The sequence below is a fragment of the Muscardinus avellanarius genome, assembly GCF_963383645.1.
Source record: "Muscardinus avellanarius genome assembly, chromosome: 2".
Classification (NCBI taxonomy): Eukaryota; Metazoa; Chordata; class Mammalia; order Rodentia; family Gliridae; genus Muscardinus; species Muscardinus avellanarius.
The window spans coordinates 65,974,451-65,990,623 of NC_137787.1; the positions used below are offsets into that span (position 1 = coordinate 65,974,451).

A 16,173-nucleotide genomic window follows, 5' to 3' on the forward strand; every position below is an offset into this window, starting at 1 on the left:
TCAGCTACTTAGTGAGGCCCTATGCAACATAGTAAGACCCTGTTTCAAAATAAAGAATAAAAAATAAGGCTGGGGGTGTAGCTCAGAAATAGAATGTTCCTAGGTTCCATCCACAGTATCATCATCATCATCATCATCATCATCATCATCATCATCACAACAACAACAATAATAATGCCATTCATTTTTGTGTAGGTGGTAGAATATCTTCTATTTCTTTCTAAATCAGTCAGAATAAAACTCAATTAATAAACCTCTTGTTTATTATACCTAGCCCCCAAAGGAATTTTTTTTTCCATGTAGGCCAATAGTCCTACATGAAAGTGAAAGAATAGTGTTTCTTATCATGAAATAAAAAACAAAAGGCAGGTCATGAAAGCACACCCCTAGCCAGGCATGGTGGCTCACGCTTGTAATCCCCGCACTTGGGAGGCAGAGACAGGAGGATCGCGCAGGTTCAAAGCCGGCCTTGCTGACTTAAGAGACCCTGTTTCCAAATAAAAATATAAAAAATAGGTGTCTGGGAGTGTAGCCCGGAGGTAGAAGGGTTTCCAGAAACTCCAGTACCACCAAAAAAAAAAAAAGAGAGAGAGAGCACACCCCTGTAATTCCAATACTTAGGAGGCTAAGACAGAAAGTGTGCAGACTAGAAGCCAGCCTTAGCAACTTAGAGAGGCCCTCAGAACCTTAATTAGACCTATTTCAAAATAAAAAATAAAAAGAGCTGGGGATATAGCTCAGAACTAGAATGCCTATGGATTCAATGCCCAATACCACACCAAAAAAGAAAGAAGAAAAATAAACAGCAGAAATAAGATAGACAACACAAAACAAAAAGACACTAGCAAAGAATCAATGTTATATCTTCATTATTAATTAAATCCAAAAGTAAGCCAGGAGTGGCGGTGCATGCTTGTAATCCCCGCGCTTGGGAGGTGGAGACAGGAGGATCGTGCAGGTTCGAAGCCAGCCGCGCTGGCTTAAGAGACCCTGTTTCCAAATAAAAATACCTAAAAAAAATAGGTCTGGGAGTGTAGCCTGGAGGTAGAAGGGCTTCCAGGACCCCAGTACCACCAGAAAAAAAAAAAAAAAATTTTAATTAAAAAAAAATCCAAAAGTAGCCAGGAATGGTGGCAATCCTTTCCCAGTACGTGGGAGGCAAAGACAAGAGGATTGCAGGTTCATGACCAACCTCAGCTACTTAGTGAGACCCTCCACAACTTAGACCCTGTTTCAAAAATAAAAAATAAGCCAGGCGTGGTGGATCGCGGTTCAAGGACAGCCTCAGCTGCTTAGTGAGGCTCTCTGCAACTCAGTGAGATCTTGTTTCAAAATGAAGAATAAAAGCCGGGCGTGGTGGCACACGCTTGTAATCCCTGCGCTTGGGAGGCAGAGACAGGAGGATCACGCAGGTTCGAAGACAGCTGCACGCACTGGTTTAGGAGACCCTGTTTCCAAATAAAAATGTAAAAATAGGTCTGGGAGTGTAGCCCAGAGGTAGAAAGGCTTCCAGGAACCCCAGTACCACAAAAAAAGAAAAAGAAGAAGAAGAAGAAGAAGAAGAAGAAGAAGAAGAAGAAGAAGAAGAAGAAGAAGAAGAAGAAGAAGAAGAAGAAGAAGAAGAAGAAGAAGAGGAGGAGGAAGAGGAAGACGAAGAGGAAGAAGAAGAAGTAGTAGTAGTAGTAGTAGTAGTAGTAGTAGTAGTAGAAGAAATAGGGCTGGGGGTGTAGCTCAGAGGTGGAATGCCCCTGGGTTCCATCCCCAGTACTTCAAAAAATAAAAAATAATAGCCGGGCATGGTGGCGCACGCTTGTAATCCCACCATTCAGGAGGTTGAGAACGGAGGATCGCGGTTCACGGACAGTCTCAGCTACTTAGTGAGGCCCTCTGCAACTCAGTGAGACCTGGTTTCAAATTAAAGAATAAAAAAGAGGCCAAGGGTGTAGCTCAGAGGTCAAATGCCCCTGGGTTCCATCCCCAGACCCGCAAAAATAAATTAATTAATTAATTTAATTAAAAAATAAAAAAATAAAAAATAATAATAATTAATTCATCAAAAATAAACAAAATAAAAACTAGGGCTATGAGTATAGCTCAGAGGTAAAATACACCTCATTTCAATCCCTAGTACCACAAAATAAATGAATCAAAAGTATATTTTGTTACTTAAACTGCAAAATACAGTAAAATTTTAAGTGTGTGTGTGTGTGTGTGTGTGTGTGTGTGTGTGTATGTATGTATGTATGTGTGTGTGTGCTTTACTGGAAAATGAACCCAGATGCCTTCTAACTCTAACCTATATGCCAGCCCTTTCATTGTTGTTTTAAAACAGGGTCTCCCCTAGGTTGCTGAGAGTCACACTAAGTTGCTAAGACCAGTGGTCTGTGTCTATGTGTGTGTGTGTGTGTGTTTTTTTGTGTGTGTGGCACTTGGTGTGGATTGAATCCAGGAGGGGCACTCCACATCTGAGCCACACTCACAGCTGTATTTTATTTTTTACTTTGAAAAACTCTCACTAATTTACTAATCTTCCCATCTCAGCCTCCCAAGTACTGGGATTACAAGCATGCACCACTACATTCAGCTTAGTATATTCCCTTTTGATTTACAAAGGTAAAAATCTCTAACATATATAATATATGCTATAACATATATATGTTATAACATATATATAAAATATATCTATAAAATATATCTACATAATAATATAAAATATATATATTTAGGGGAGGCCGGTCTAGGGATGAATCCCATGGACATTCGCCCTCCAAGCTACATCCCCGCCCCATTTTTTATTCTTTATTTTGAAACAGGGTCTCACTGAGTTGCAGAGGGCCTCAATAAGTAGCTGAGGCTGTCCGCAAATCGCGATCATCTGATCTCAGCCTCCCGAATGCTGGAATTACAAGCCTGAGCCACTATGCCTAGCTAAAATAACTTGGTTTTTTGTTGTTGTTGTTTTTGGTAGTACTGGGGTTCCTGGAAGCCCTTCTACCTCTGGGATACACTCTCATGGGCTATACTCCCAGACCTATTTTTTACTTTTTTATGTGGAAACAGGGTCTCTTAAACCAGCACAGCTAGCTTCGAACCTACACGATCTTCCTGTCTCTGCCTCCCAAGCGCGGGGATTACAAGTGTGCACCACCACGCCTGGCACTATCAATCAGTTTTAAATATAAACTTTTATTATCTTGATATACAATAGTAACTACTATACTTACGAAAAGCTTTTATTTTCATTAAAACCCTTCAATAACCATTACATATCAATAAAAACAGCTACACTGGTATTTCATAATCAATTATAGTCTTTCTCAAGAGCCAAGTGCTATTGAAATGGACAGAAAGATCTATGATCTATCTTTGGAATGTTGCTTAGCAATAATCACTAATCATTATTAGATATCAAGAAAATCCAGAGAAAACAATGGCTGATATCACATTATAATTGTAGATTTTTTTTTTTTTTTTTTTTTTTTTTGGTGGTGGTACTGGGGTTCCTGGAAACCCTTCTACCCCCGGGCTATACTCCCAGACCTATTTATTTGGAAACAGGGTCTCTTAAACCAGCAAGGCTAGCTTCGAACCTGCGTGATCCTCCTGTCTCTGCCTCCCAAGTGGGGATTACAAGCATGCGCCACCATGCCCGGCATAATTGTGGAAGTTTTAAAACATTTTCTGAAATTTTTTGATGCTCCTCCCACTGAATCTGGGCCCATTTTAGATGGTCACTTATAACTGAGAGGATGCACTGGAAGTGACACTAAGTAACTTCCAAGGCTAGCCTGGGAACAGCTCTTACAGGTTTTGTTCTTACTTTTCTCTGAGAAAAGTAAGTCACGACTAAGATGTCCAACTTGAGATCCTCATGCTGGAAGAGCCAGGTGCAGGCATCCTGATCAATAGGAACCGGAGCTCCCTGTGTACAACCAGCATCAACTATCAGCCCTGAGAGCAAGCCATCTTACATTTCTAGGTAAGTTTTAAACTTCAAGTCTCACCTCATCTGAAGAATCTACTTGTCCCAATGCTCCTGCTGCACCTGCAAAACCTTTGGAAAGGAGAAAAAAAAGAAGAGTTCCCCTTCAGAGTTGTTATACAATGATTTACTTTAAAATTATTTTGAGGCATACAATATTTGAAAAGGCTAAGTTTGTTTTGTTTTGTTTTTTGTTTTTTTTTTATTTATTTACTTTTTTTTTTTTTTTTGCTGCTGCTGCTGGGGATTGAACCCTAGGGCATTTTACCTCTGAGCTACACTCCCCAGCCCCATTTTATTTTATCATTTTGAAACAGGATATCACTAAGTTGCTGAAGCTGGTCATAAACCTGTGATCCTACTTAGTCTCAGCCTCAAATACTGGAAATACAAGCATACACCACCATACTCAGTTAAGTTTTATGACACTGAGATTTCTCTTTCTAACAGTTATCTCAACAAAGGTCAATATTTACCTTAAATAAATTTGGACCTGGGAGGCTGAGACAGAAAGATTGCGGTTCGCAGACAGCTTCAGCTACTACTTAATGAGGCCCTTTGCAACTCAGTAAGACCCTGTTTCAAAATAAAAACTAGGGATGGGGGTATAGCTCGGAGATAGAATGCCCCTGCGTTCCATCCCAGTAGCACACACACAAAAAAAAAAAATTGGATCTAATAGATTTTCAATAAGAAACCTCTAGTGAAAACCAGTATGTAATAATTATAAATGGCATTTCAGAAGATCTCTTTTAGTTTTTTGTTTTGTTTTTTGTGGTACTGGGGTTCCTGGAAACCCTTCTACCTTCAGGCTACACTCCCAGACACCTATTTTTTAATATTTTTATTTGGAAACAGGGTCTCTTAAGCCGGTGAGGCTGGCTTCGAACCCGCGCCGATCCTCCTGTCTCCGCCTCCCAAGCGCGGGGATTACAATCATGTGCCACCACACCTGGCCCTCTTTTTGGTTTTTGTTTTTGTTTTTGTTTTTTTTGGGGGGTTGTTTTTTGTTTGGGGGGGGTACCAGAGATTGAACCCAAAGTTTTTTTTGTTTTGTTTTGTTTTTTGCAGTACTGGGGATCGAACCCAGGGGCATTCTACCCCAGCCCTATTTTTTATTCTTTATTTTTGAAACAGGTCTCATTGAATTGCAAAGGACCTCACTAAGTAGCTAAGGCTATACACGAACCACAATTCTCCTGTCTCAGCCTCCAAAATGCTGGTATTAAAGCATGTGTCACCATGCCCGGCTTGAACCCAGAGGTATTCTATTTCCAAGCTACATCCCCAGCCCTATTTTTTATTCTTTATTTTGAAACAAGGTCTCACCATATTGCAGAGGGCCTCACTAAGTAGCTCAACACTGGTCATAAACCTGTGATCCTCCGGTCTCAGTCTCCCAACTACTGGGATTACAAGTGTGCATCACTACACCAGGCTTATTTTTAGTTTTAAACTATGATTTATTAGCTTGGCATGGTGGTGCACGCTTGTAATCCCAGCTTGGGAGGCTGAGACAGGACGATCACATGGGTTGGAAGCCAGCCTCAGCTACTTAGTGAGACCCTGTTTCCAAATAAAGAATAAAATAGGTCTGGGAGTATAGCCCGGAGGTAGAAAGCCTCTGGGTTCCACCCCCAGTACCACAAAATAAATAAATAAAAATAAATAAGGCTATGATTTATTAAAACACCAAGGTAATAGTTCTAGGCTAGTACTGAATAGCAACTGCTGCAGCTCTCATGAATTAGAACTAGAACCTAAAAGAACTAACCAAATACGTGTGTGTGTGTGTGTGTGTGTGTGTGTGTGTGTGTGTGTGTTTTACTAGAGATGGAACCCAGGGGCATTCTACCTCTGAGTTATACCCCAGCCCTGTTTTTTTTATTCTTTATTTTGAAACAGGGTCTCACTGAGTTGCAAAGGGCCTCACTAAGTAGCTGAGGCTGTCCACGAACCGCAATCCTCCTGTCTCAGCCTCCCAAATGCTGGGATTACCAAATCCCACTTAAAGAAAGTATATTTTCTTCTTTGGCCAGTGAATTCTCTCTTGTTTCTAAATTTTTGCTACTTTTCTTATAAAAAATAACACTGTTTTAACTCAAGATAAATGTGTTCAATAATGAGCAAAAGCCAAGCATAGTGCATACTTGTAATCTCAGTAGTTGGGAGAGACAGTAAGATTGCATTTTCATGGCTGGCCTCAGCAACTTAACAAGACCCTCAGCATTTAATGAGACCTTGTTTCAAAAAAAGATTAAAAAAACAGGTCTGGAAGTATAGCTCCAAGGTAGAAAGCCCCTGGGTTCAATCCCCAGTACCATAATAATAATAATAATAATTAATAATAATAATAATAATAATAATATAAAGAAGAAGAAGAGGAGGAGGAGGAGGGAGGAGGAGGAGGAGGAAGAGGAGGAAGAGGAGGAGGATAGTAGTACAGTAGTAGTAGTAAAGTTTAATGGGGGCTTTGTCTGAATACACAAAACTTGCTACTGTTCAAATTAATTACTTGGACAAACCTTGAACTGTCAGACTGCTAGTGCCAGCAGATGGCTCCTGAATGCCATATACAAGCTTATCTTCAGGATATGTGAGTCCAGAGCTCTTCAAAGCTATCAGGTACTTTTCATGACTTTTCTTTGCACAAGCATTTTCTCCAAGACCTAATATTGAAAACAAGTTTAAAATAAGAAGAAAATACTCCATAAAAAATCTAAGTTTAAGCATCTCATTAATATATACATAAAATAGTGAACATTCTAATGGAAGAGAAACTCTACAATGAACAATATAAAACCATTTGAGATACTATTTTTATGCTAATATTTGGTATTAACAATCCCCAAAAGCAAAAGTGTATTTATAATAAAGAGTAAAACCTATTAAGCAGTTAAGCATCTAAAAGATAGAAAACACTATCTCAGCAACTTAGTGAGACCCTGTTTGCAAATAAAGTATAAAATAGGTCTAGGAGTATAGCCCAGAGGTAGAAAAACCCCTGGGCTCCACCCCCAGTACAATAAATAAATAAATAAATAAATAAATAAATAAATAGGGCTGGGGGTGTCGCTCAGAGGTAGAATGCTCCTGTGTTTCATCTCCAGTATTGCAAAAAAAAACAAAATTAATAAAACCAGGGCTGGGGATGTAGCTTGAAGGTAGAATACCCCTGGGTTCCAACCCTAGTAACCTCCCCCCCCAAAAAAAGAGTTCACAGTCTTGTGTTACCTATTTTCTAATGCCTGGAAAAAGCTGCTTCATCTTTCGTCCAGCTTTACATTATTTTTGTTTGTTTGTTTTTATGATACTGAGAATTTATCCCAAGACCATTCCACCTGTGAGCTATACCTCCAGCCCTATTTTATTTTTTTATTTTGAAACAGGTCTCATTAAGTTGCTGAGGGCCTCTCTAAATTGCTGAGACTGGTCATGAACTTGCAATTCTCCTGTCTCAGCCTCCCAAAAACTAGGACTACAGGCCTACACCACCACAATGCAGAATATGTCTTCTATCTGTAATCTAACCCTACCCCTTACTATACAACTGATCATTTCAAGTATTATAACTCTCTGGGTCTTTTGTTATTCTATATGAAATTCATAACTATTTTTTCTTTTCTTTTTTTTTGGGGGGGGATTGCTGGGGATGGAACCCAGGGGCTTTCTACCTCCGAGCTATACCACCAGACCTATTTTATATTTTATTTGGAAACAGGGTCTCACTACGTTGCTGAGAACCTCACTAAGTAGCTGAGGCTGGCTTTGAACCTGAGATCCTTTTGTCTCAGCCTCCCAAGTACTTGGATTACAAGCGTGCGCCACCACCGCAGGCTCAGAACTATTTTTTCTTATTCTGTGAAGAATGACATTAGAGCCGGGTATAGTGGTGCACGCTTGTAATCCCAGCATTCGGAAGGCTGAGACAGGAGGATCATGGTTTGCGGACAGCCTCAGCTACTTGGTGAGGCCCTCCGCAACTCAGTGACACCCTGTTTCAAAATAAAGAATAAAAAATAGGGCTAGAGGTGTAGCTCAGAGGTAGAATGCCCCTGGGTTCCATCCCCAATACTAGGAAAAATAAAAGAATGACACTGGTATTTTAATAGTGATTGCATTGAATCTGTAGATGAAATTTAGAACTATTTTTTCTAGTTCTATGAAGAATAACATTGGTATTTTAGTAATGATTGCATTTAATCTGTAGACTACTTTTGGTAGAATGGCCATTTTGATAATATTTATTTTGCCTATCCAAGAGCATGGGGGATCTTCCTATCTCCTAAGATCTTCAATATCTTTCCTGAATGTTTTATAATTTTCATTGTACAGGTCTTTTACCTCCTTGATTAGATTTATTCCTAGGTATCTTGTTTTTGAGCTTATTGTAAATGAAATTGTTTCCAGATTTCAGTGGATTCATGGTTGGTATAAAGAGAAGCTATTGATTTTTGTAGTCCACTACTTGGCTGAATTTGTTAATCAGCTCCAGAAGTTTTGTGGGCCTTTTAAGTATAGGATCATGTCATCTACAAATAGATGATAATTTTAATTTTTCTTTTCCTATTTTTATTTTTTTGATTTCCTTCTCTTGCCTTATTGCTCTGGCTAGAGTTTTGAGTACTATACTGAAAAACAGTGGTGCTAGTGGGCATCCTTGTATTACAGAGAAGTATAATTTAGCCAGGATTAGTGGCACATGCCTGTAATCCCAGTACTTGGGAAGCTGATATAGGAAGATTGCAGGTTCAGAACCAGCCTCAACAACTTAGTAAGGCTCTCGGCAAACTAGTAAGACCTTGTTTCCAAATAAGAAATAAAATCGTGCTAAGGGATGGGGAAGGGTATAGCTTGGAAGTAGAACACCCCTGGAATCAATCTCTAATACCACAAAAAAAAAAATTATAATTTAAACTATGGCTGGGTGTGGTGGTGTGTGCTTTGTAATCCTAGTACTTGAGAGGTTGGCATAGAAGGATCACAGGTTCAAAGCCAGCCTCAGGGCCAGGTGTGGTGGTGCACGCTTGTAATCCCCTTGGAAGGCAGAGACAGGAGGATCGCGCTGGTTTGGAGCCAGCCTCGCTGGCTTAAGAGACCCTGTTTTCACATTTAAAAAAAAAGTTAAAAAATAGGTCTGAGAGTGTAGCCCGTGGGAGTGTATCCCCGAGGTAGAAGGGCTTCCAGGAACCCCAGTACCACAAAAAAATTAAATAAAATAAATAAAGCCAGCCTCAGCAATTTATTGAAGACCCTGTTTCAAAATAAAGAATAAAAGAGGATGAGGGTATAGCTCAGAAGTAGAATGCCCCTGGGTTCAATCCCCAGTATCACAAAAATAAAATAAAATAAAATAAAATAAAATAAAATAAAATAAAACATATTATTATAAAATCCAAGACTAGCCAGGTATGTTGTCACACGCTTGTAATCCCAGCATTTGGGAGACTGAGACCAGAGGATTGCAGCTCAAAGACAGCCTCAGCTACTTAGTAACGACCTTTGCAACTCAATGAGACCCAGTTTCAAAATAAAGAATAAAAAATAGGGCTGGGGGTATAGCTCAGAGGTAGGATGCCCCTGGGTTCCATCCCCAGTACCACAAATAAATGAAATAAAATAAAATAACACCCAAGGCCATACAATCCAAAATGTTAGAATATAAACAATATAGAGACATAAAAATGGTTGTTGTTATTGTTTAAAGAGGTAACAGTAAAGTTCTCCAACATAAATTAGTTATGAGATCTTAAATGAGTTAGTTAATTTTTTTGGAGGTCACTTTCTTCATCTATAAAATAAGAAAATTTCTTAGCCAGGCATGGTGGTGCATGCATATCTCAGTATATGAGAGACTAAGAAAAGATGATTTCTAGGCCAGCCTTGGCAATTTAGTGAGATTCTCAACAACTTAACAAAACCTTGTTTCAAAATTAAAAAAAAAAAAAAAAAAAAACGGGTGTATTCATTTCAAGTCACCCCCCATGCCATTTTGGCATGGGGCTGTATTTCTATTTTCTGTATTTCTATCTTTCTAATAAACTTCTTTAAATCTTCAAAAAAAAAAAAAATACAAGCCAATCATGGTGGTGCATGCTTGTAAACCCAGCATTTGGGAAGCTGAGATAGGAGAATCACAGTTCGTAGGCAACCTCAGCTACTTAGTGAGGCCCCTTGCAACTCAGTGAGAGCCTGTTGTAAAATAAAGAATAAAAAATAGGGCTGAGGGTGTAGCTTGGAAATAGAATGTTCCGGGTTCCATCCCCAGTACAGAAAATAAATAAAAAACAAAATAAAATAGAGTAGGGCAAGATGGCACACACTCGTAATAGCATCACCTGGTAGGCTTTAGGAGGATCATAGATTTAAACACAGCCTCAGAAAGTAGTGAGACTCTCATCAACCTAGAGAGATCCTATTTCAAAAAAATAAAATAGGGATAGGGATGTAACTCTGAGGTAGAATGCCCTGGGTTCAATCCTTAGTACCAAAAAAAAAAAAAAAAAGCCGGCTGTGGTAGTACATGAGTATAATCCCATCATTTAGGAGGCTGAGACAGGAGCATCAAGGTTCTTGGACAGCCTCAGCTACAGTGAGGCCCTCTGCAACTTAGTGAGACTCTGTTTTAAAATAAAGAATAAAAAAGAGGGCTGGGGTGTAGCTCAGAGGTAGAATGACCCTGGGTTCCATCTCCAATACCGAAAAAAAAAAAAAAAAAAAAAAAAAAACAGCCAGGCGTGGTGGTGAATGTTTGTAATCCCAGTACTTAAGAGGCTGAGACAGGAGGTCGCAGGTTCATTGCCAGCTCAGCAACTTAGCAAAGGAAGACCTTTGCAACTTAGTGAGACACCGTTTCAAAATAAAACAGGGGCAGGCATAGCTCAGGGATAGAATGCCCCTGGGTTTAATCTTCAGTAAAGAGAGAAGAGAGAAAATATTAACACAGAGAAGCTGGGCTTGGTGGCGCACACTTGTAAACCCAGCATTTGGGAGGCTGAGACAGGAGGCTCATGGTTTGTGGCCAGCCTCAGCTACTTAGTGAGGCCCTCTGCAACTGAGTGAGACCCTGTTTCAAAATAAAGAATGAAAATAGGACTGGGTATATAGCTCAGAGGTAGAATGTCCCTGCGTTCTATTCCTAGTACCTCAAAAGAAATTTAAAAAAAGAATAAAACAGAGAAAAAAGAAAAAGAGAGAAAGAAACAAAGAAAAAGCTAGGAATAGTGGTGCACATCTGTAATCCTTGTACTTGGGAGGCTGAGACAGGAATATCATAGGTTCAATACCAGCTTCAGCAATTTAGCTAAGACTCTCAGCAACTTAGTGAGTCCCTGCTTCAAAACAAAAAGTAAAAGGTCTGGGGCAAAATTCTGAGGTAGAATGCCCCTGGGTTCAATTCCTAGTACCACAAAGAAATTTAAAAAAAAAATATATAGTTACTTAGTATTGTAGTACTATAGGTAACTTATAAATTTCTTTTATTCTAACATTTTACTCACCAGAAGTCAGATCTTTGTAGTTCTGTTGGTTTGTCAAAACTTGTGTAAGAACAGACCTCATTGCTCCTCCCATTTTAGTTAGGTCTTCTAAAAAGGAAATCTGAGGCTCCAAAAGCTGAAGGACTTTGTTAAGGTCTTTTTCTGATGGCACATCAGCTGCTAAAAAATAAATATGTATACATATTTTATATGTGTATATATAAGATCAAGATAAATTTCTTTAGCTGGGAGTGGTAGCAAACGCTTGTAATCCCAGTGCTTAGGAGGCTGAGACAGGAGGATCCCACAAGTTTGAAGCCAGCCTCGGCTACTTAGTGAGGCTCTCAGCAACTTAGACTCCATTTCCACATAAAGTATAAAGTAGGTCTGGGAGTATAGCCCAGAGGTAGAAAAGTCCCTGGGCTCCACCCCCAGTACCACAAAAAATAAATAAATAAAAATAAAAAAGATAAATTTCTTTAAACTATTTTGATCAGAATATTTTATTTTTTTTAATTATAGTGGCGCTGGGTATGGTGGCACATACCTGTAATCCCAGTACACGGGGAGGCTGAGACAGGAGGATCTCAGGTTTGTGGCCATCCTCAGCCACTTAGTAAGACTCTGTCTCAAAATAAAAACTAAAAAGACTGGGGCCAGGCGTGGTGGTGCAAGCTTGTACTCGGGAGATGCACTCTCAGCATTCTGGAGGCTGAGACAGGAGGATCGCGGTTCGCAGACAGCCTCAGCTACTTAGTAAGGCCCTTTACAACTTAGTGAGACCTGGTTTCAAAATAACAAAAAATAGGGCTGGCCGTGCAACCCAGAGGTAGAATGTTCCCTGGGTTCCATCCCCAGTACTGCAAAAATAAATAAATAATAATAAATTAAAAGACTGGGGATACAGCACAGTGGTAGAGCATCCCTTTAATCCCCAATGCTGTAAAATAAAATATAGCAATAATAATAATAGTAACAATAACAACAACAGGTAAGATATGCCTAGTAGAGATGGAGGGAGAGATAAAAAAAAAAAAACTTGGACAGTAAATGAGAAAGAATAAAGATGAAAAACTGTTCTGGAAAATCTGAAAGCTGAGCGTGATGGTGCATGCTTGTAATCCCAGCATTTGGGAGGCTGAGACAAGAGGATCATGGTTTGCAGACAGCCTCAACTACTACTTAGTGAGGCCCTTTGCAACTCAGTGAGACTCTGTTTCACAATAACCACAAAAAAAAGAAAAATCTGAGATCGAAAAAACAGTAAATAGATTAAGAAATTAGCTATAATTGGTTAAAAAAGAATACATTAAACACATATATACATACATATGCATGTATATATACATATAATGTATGTGTATTTAATGCATTATTTTTAACCAAATATATATAAATATATATGATAAAATATATGTGTGTATATATTATATATCATATCATATATATCATATAATTATATAATCATATATTTATATATGATTATATATATATATATATATAATCATTGAAAGGGCTTGTGTGCTCAGGGAAGAAGACATTAATTTCATTTCAACTTTTATTCAACATCAAGAACCTTACTTTTTCCGAGGAAAGCTAATGCTGTACATTATTCCTTTGCACATTATTCCCAATGACTTATATAGTAACATATTAGATGTTTAATTAATGTTTGCTCCCTGTTTCCAAGGGCTCTGACACAACTCTAACTATAGTCAAAGGATTAAAGAGTGAAATGAGAAAAAGAACTCAAAGCAAGCAGGGCATTGTGGCCCACGATTGTAATCCCAGTATTTACAAGGTTGAAACAGGAGGAATGCAGATTTGAAGCCAGCTTTGGTAATTTAGTTAGGACTTTCAGCAACTTAATGAGACTCTGTTTCCAAATAAAAAATAAAATAGGGCTTTGGGGTGTAGCTGAGAGGTAGAACACTCCTGGGTTCAATCCCTAGTGTAACACACACACACACACACACACACACACACACACACACACACACACAGTTAGTTTAGACATTTTAGTACACATATTCCTAAAATTTTTTTTTTTGGTGACACTAGGGACACACACACACACACACACACACACACACACACACACACACACACACAGTTAGTTTAGACATTTTAGTACACATATTCCTAAAATTTTTTTTTTTGGTGACACTAGGGATGGAACCCAGGGGCCTTCTACCTCCAGGCTACACTCCTAGACCTTTTTTTTTTTTTTTTTTTTGGTGGTACTGGGGATGGAACCCAGAGGCTTTCTACCTCTGGGCTATACTCCCAGACCTTTTTTTATATTTTATTTGGAAACAGGGTCTCACTAAGTTGCTGAAAGCCTCACTAAGTAGCTGAGGCTGGCTTCGAACCCGTGCGATCCTCCTGTTTCAGCCTCCCAAGCGCAGGGATTAAAAGCATGCGCCACCACGCCCGGCTCCTAGACCTATTTTATATTTTTATTTGGAAACAGGGTCTCTTAAGCCAGCATGGCTGGCTTCGAACTTGCGCGATCCTCCTGTCTCTGTCTCCCAAGCACGAGGATTACAAGTGTGCACCACCACGCCCGGCCCACATATTCCTAATTTTGTTTAAACTAATTTTAAAATAAGATTGGTACACTTGGGCCAAAATTATGTATACTATTTTGTAATCAAAATCAGTTATTTTGTTACCAAAAATCAAGTCTCTATTTATACAGACACCTCTTTTAAAATGTTATGCCAAAAAATTAAAGTGAAATCTCACTTCATTATTAATTCAAACTTTGTGAATTGGGAACTTAAAAAGAGTAAAAACAAAACTAGGTGTGGTGGTGCACCCTTGTAATCCCAGTAACTATAATCATAGGAGGTTGAGACAGGAGAATCACAGGTTAAATGACAACCTCAGCAAATCAGTGAGACTCTCATCAATCAAGCGAGACCCTGTATCCAAATAAAAATAAAATAGAAGCCAGGTGTGGTGGCACATGCTTGTAATCCCAGTACTTGGGAGGCTGAGACAGGAAGATCCTGGTTCAGGGCCAATCTCAACTGCTTAGTGAGGCCCTCTGCAACTTAGTGAGACCCTGTTTCAAAGTAAAAAATGAGGTTGGAGATGTAGCTTGGAGGTACAATGCCCCTGGTTTCAATTCCCAGTACCACAAAAATAAATAAATAAATAAATAAATAAATAAATAAATAAATAAATAAAATAGGACTGGGGGGGTGTAGCTCAGAAGTAGAATGTCCCTGGGTTCCATCCCCAATACCACACACATAAAAAAAGTACTAACAAGAAATAATTTGAAACATACCTGGTTCATTATAGCCTTCTCTTAAGTACTGAATAAGACAAAAAATAAATCTTGGAAGAACAAATTCAGACATCATCAGTAAGTCTTTGGGAACACAGGGAATATTTGAACTTGATTTTATCTGATGCCTTTTGCAAAACCTGTAATGAAAAAAATAACAATTAATAGTGATATCCAAATGGTCAAGAATACATTACTTCTAGCCATTTGTGTTGCCACATGCCAGTAATCCCAATACTTAGGAGGTTGAGACAGGAGGATCACAGGTTCAAGGATTGCCTTAGCAACATAGGGAGATTCTCAGCAACCAAGTGCAACGCTGTCTCCAAACAAAAAATAAAAAAGTGCTGAGGATGTGGCTTGAAGATAGAATGCCAGTGTTCAATCCCCAGATGTTTTCCCCAGATGGGAGAAATATATATACGTGGGATGGAGGGAGAGTGTGGATGTGGTTGTGGGAGAGTGTGTGGGTGTGTATATATAATTACTTTTATTAACAATATTCACAAACAAAATAAAGACTAACATCAAAGCCAATATAATTCTGTGTGTGTGTGTGTGTGTGTGTGTGCACGCGCGCACGCGCACGCACGTACTTTGTTCTAGCAATTGAACCCAGGAGCTCTCTACCTCTGAGCTATAGCCACCAGTTCTGTTTATTTATTTATTTACTGATTAAAAGGTCTCACTAAACTGTCCAGGCTGGCCTCAAACCTGTGATCCTCTTGTCTCAGTCTCCCAAGTACCAAGTACCAAGCCTGGCTTATAAACCTTCTTTATAATCTTAAAGATATCAAATAAAAAGATAGGTGGTGTTAGTGTTTTTATCCTCGTTTTACAATACCAGGGATCAAACCCAGGTACTAAGAAAGTACTCTCCCAATTAGCCACAACCTCATTCCAAAAGAAAATAAATTTTCAATTGATGTGTGTGTGTGTGTGTGTGTGTGTGTGTGTGTGTGTGTGTGTATGTGTGTGTGTTTTAACAGAAGGTGGAACCCAGGGGCTTTCTACCTCTGGGCTACAACCCCAGCCCTATTTTATAATTTATTTGGAAACAGAGTCTCACTAAGTTGCTGAGAGCCTCACTAAGGAGCTGAGGCCGGCTTCAAACCTGTGCGATCCTCCTGTCTCAGCTTCCCAAGTGCTAGATTACCACACCCGGCTCAATTGATTTTTTTTATTTATATATTTCTTTTTTATTTATAAGTGGAACATATTGAAAATGGTGTACATTTAGATTGTGCTTCGTGCCCTTTCCCTCCCATTTCCCTTCCCCCCTCCTAATAAAGAGTGTCCAGGTTAACCATGTTATATTTATACTATTACACATATTCATATGTAGCTCCTCCATTGAACAACCACAGCTTTCTTCCTCTCCTATCCTTCCATTCAAGCTTTGCTGAGATTTCCCC

The 16,173-nt window shown here is 39.1% G+C and overlaps 1 protein-coding gene across 1 annotated transcript in view; it reads right to left on the minus strand.

Moving 5' to 3' along the window:
* Nucleotides 1–16,173, minus strand: part of UBR3 (ubiquitin protein ligase E3 component n-recognin 3) — a gene marked incomplete at both ends in the record, with an annotated part of 174,804 nt that overhangs the window by 142,686 nt on the left and 15,945 nt on the right. The window contains 4 exon segments of the mRNA XM_080689213.1: nucleotides 4,005–4,054; nucleotides 6,508–6,651; nucleotides 11,482–11,640; nucleotides 14,759–14,898. Of these exon segments, the coding sequence (XP_080545339.1) occupies nucleotides 4,005–4,054; nucleotides 6,508–6,651; nucleotides 11,482–11,640; nucleotides 14,759–14,898 (493 nt within the window).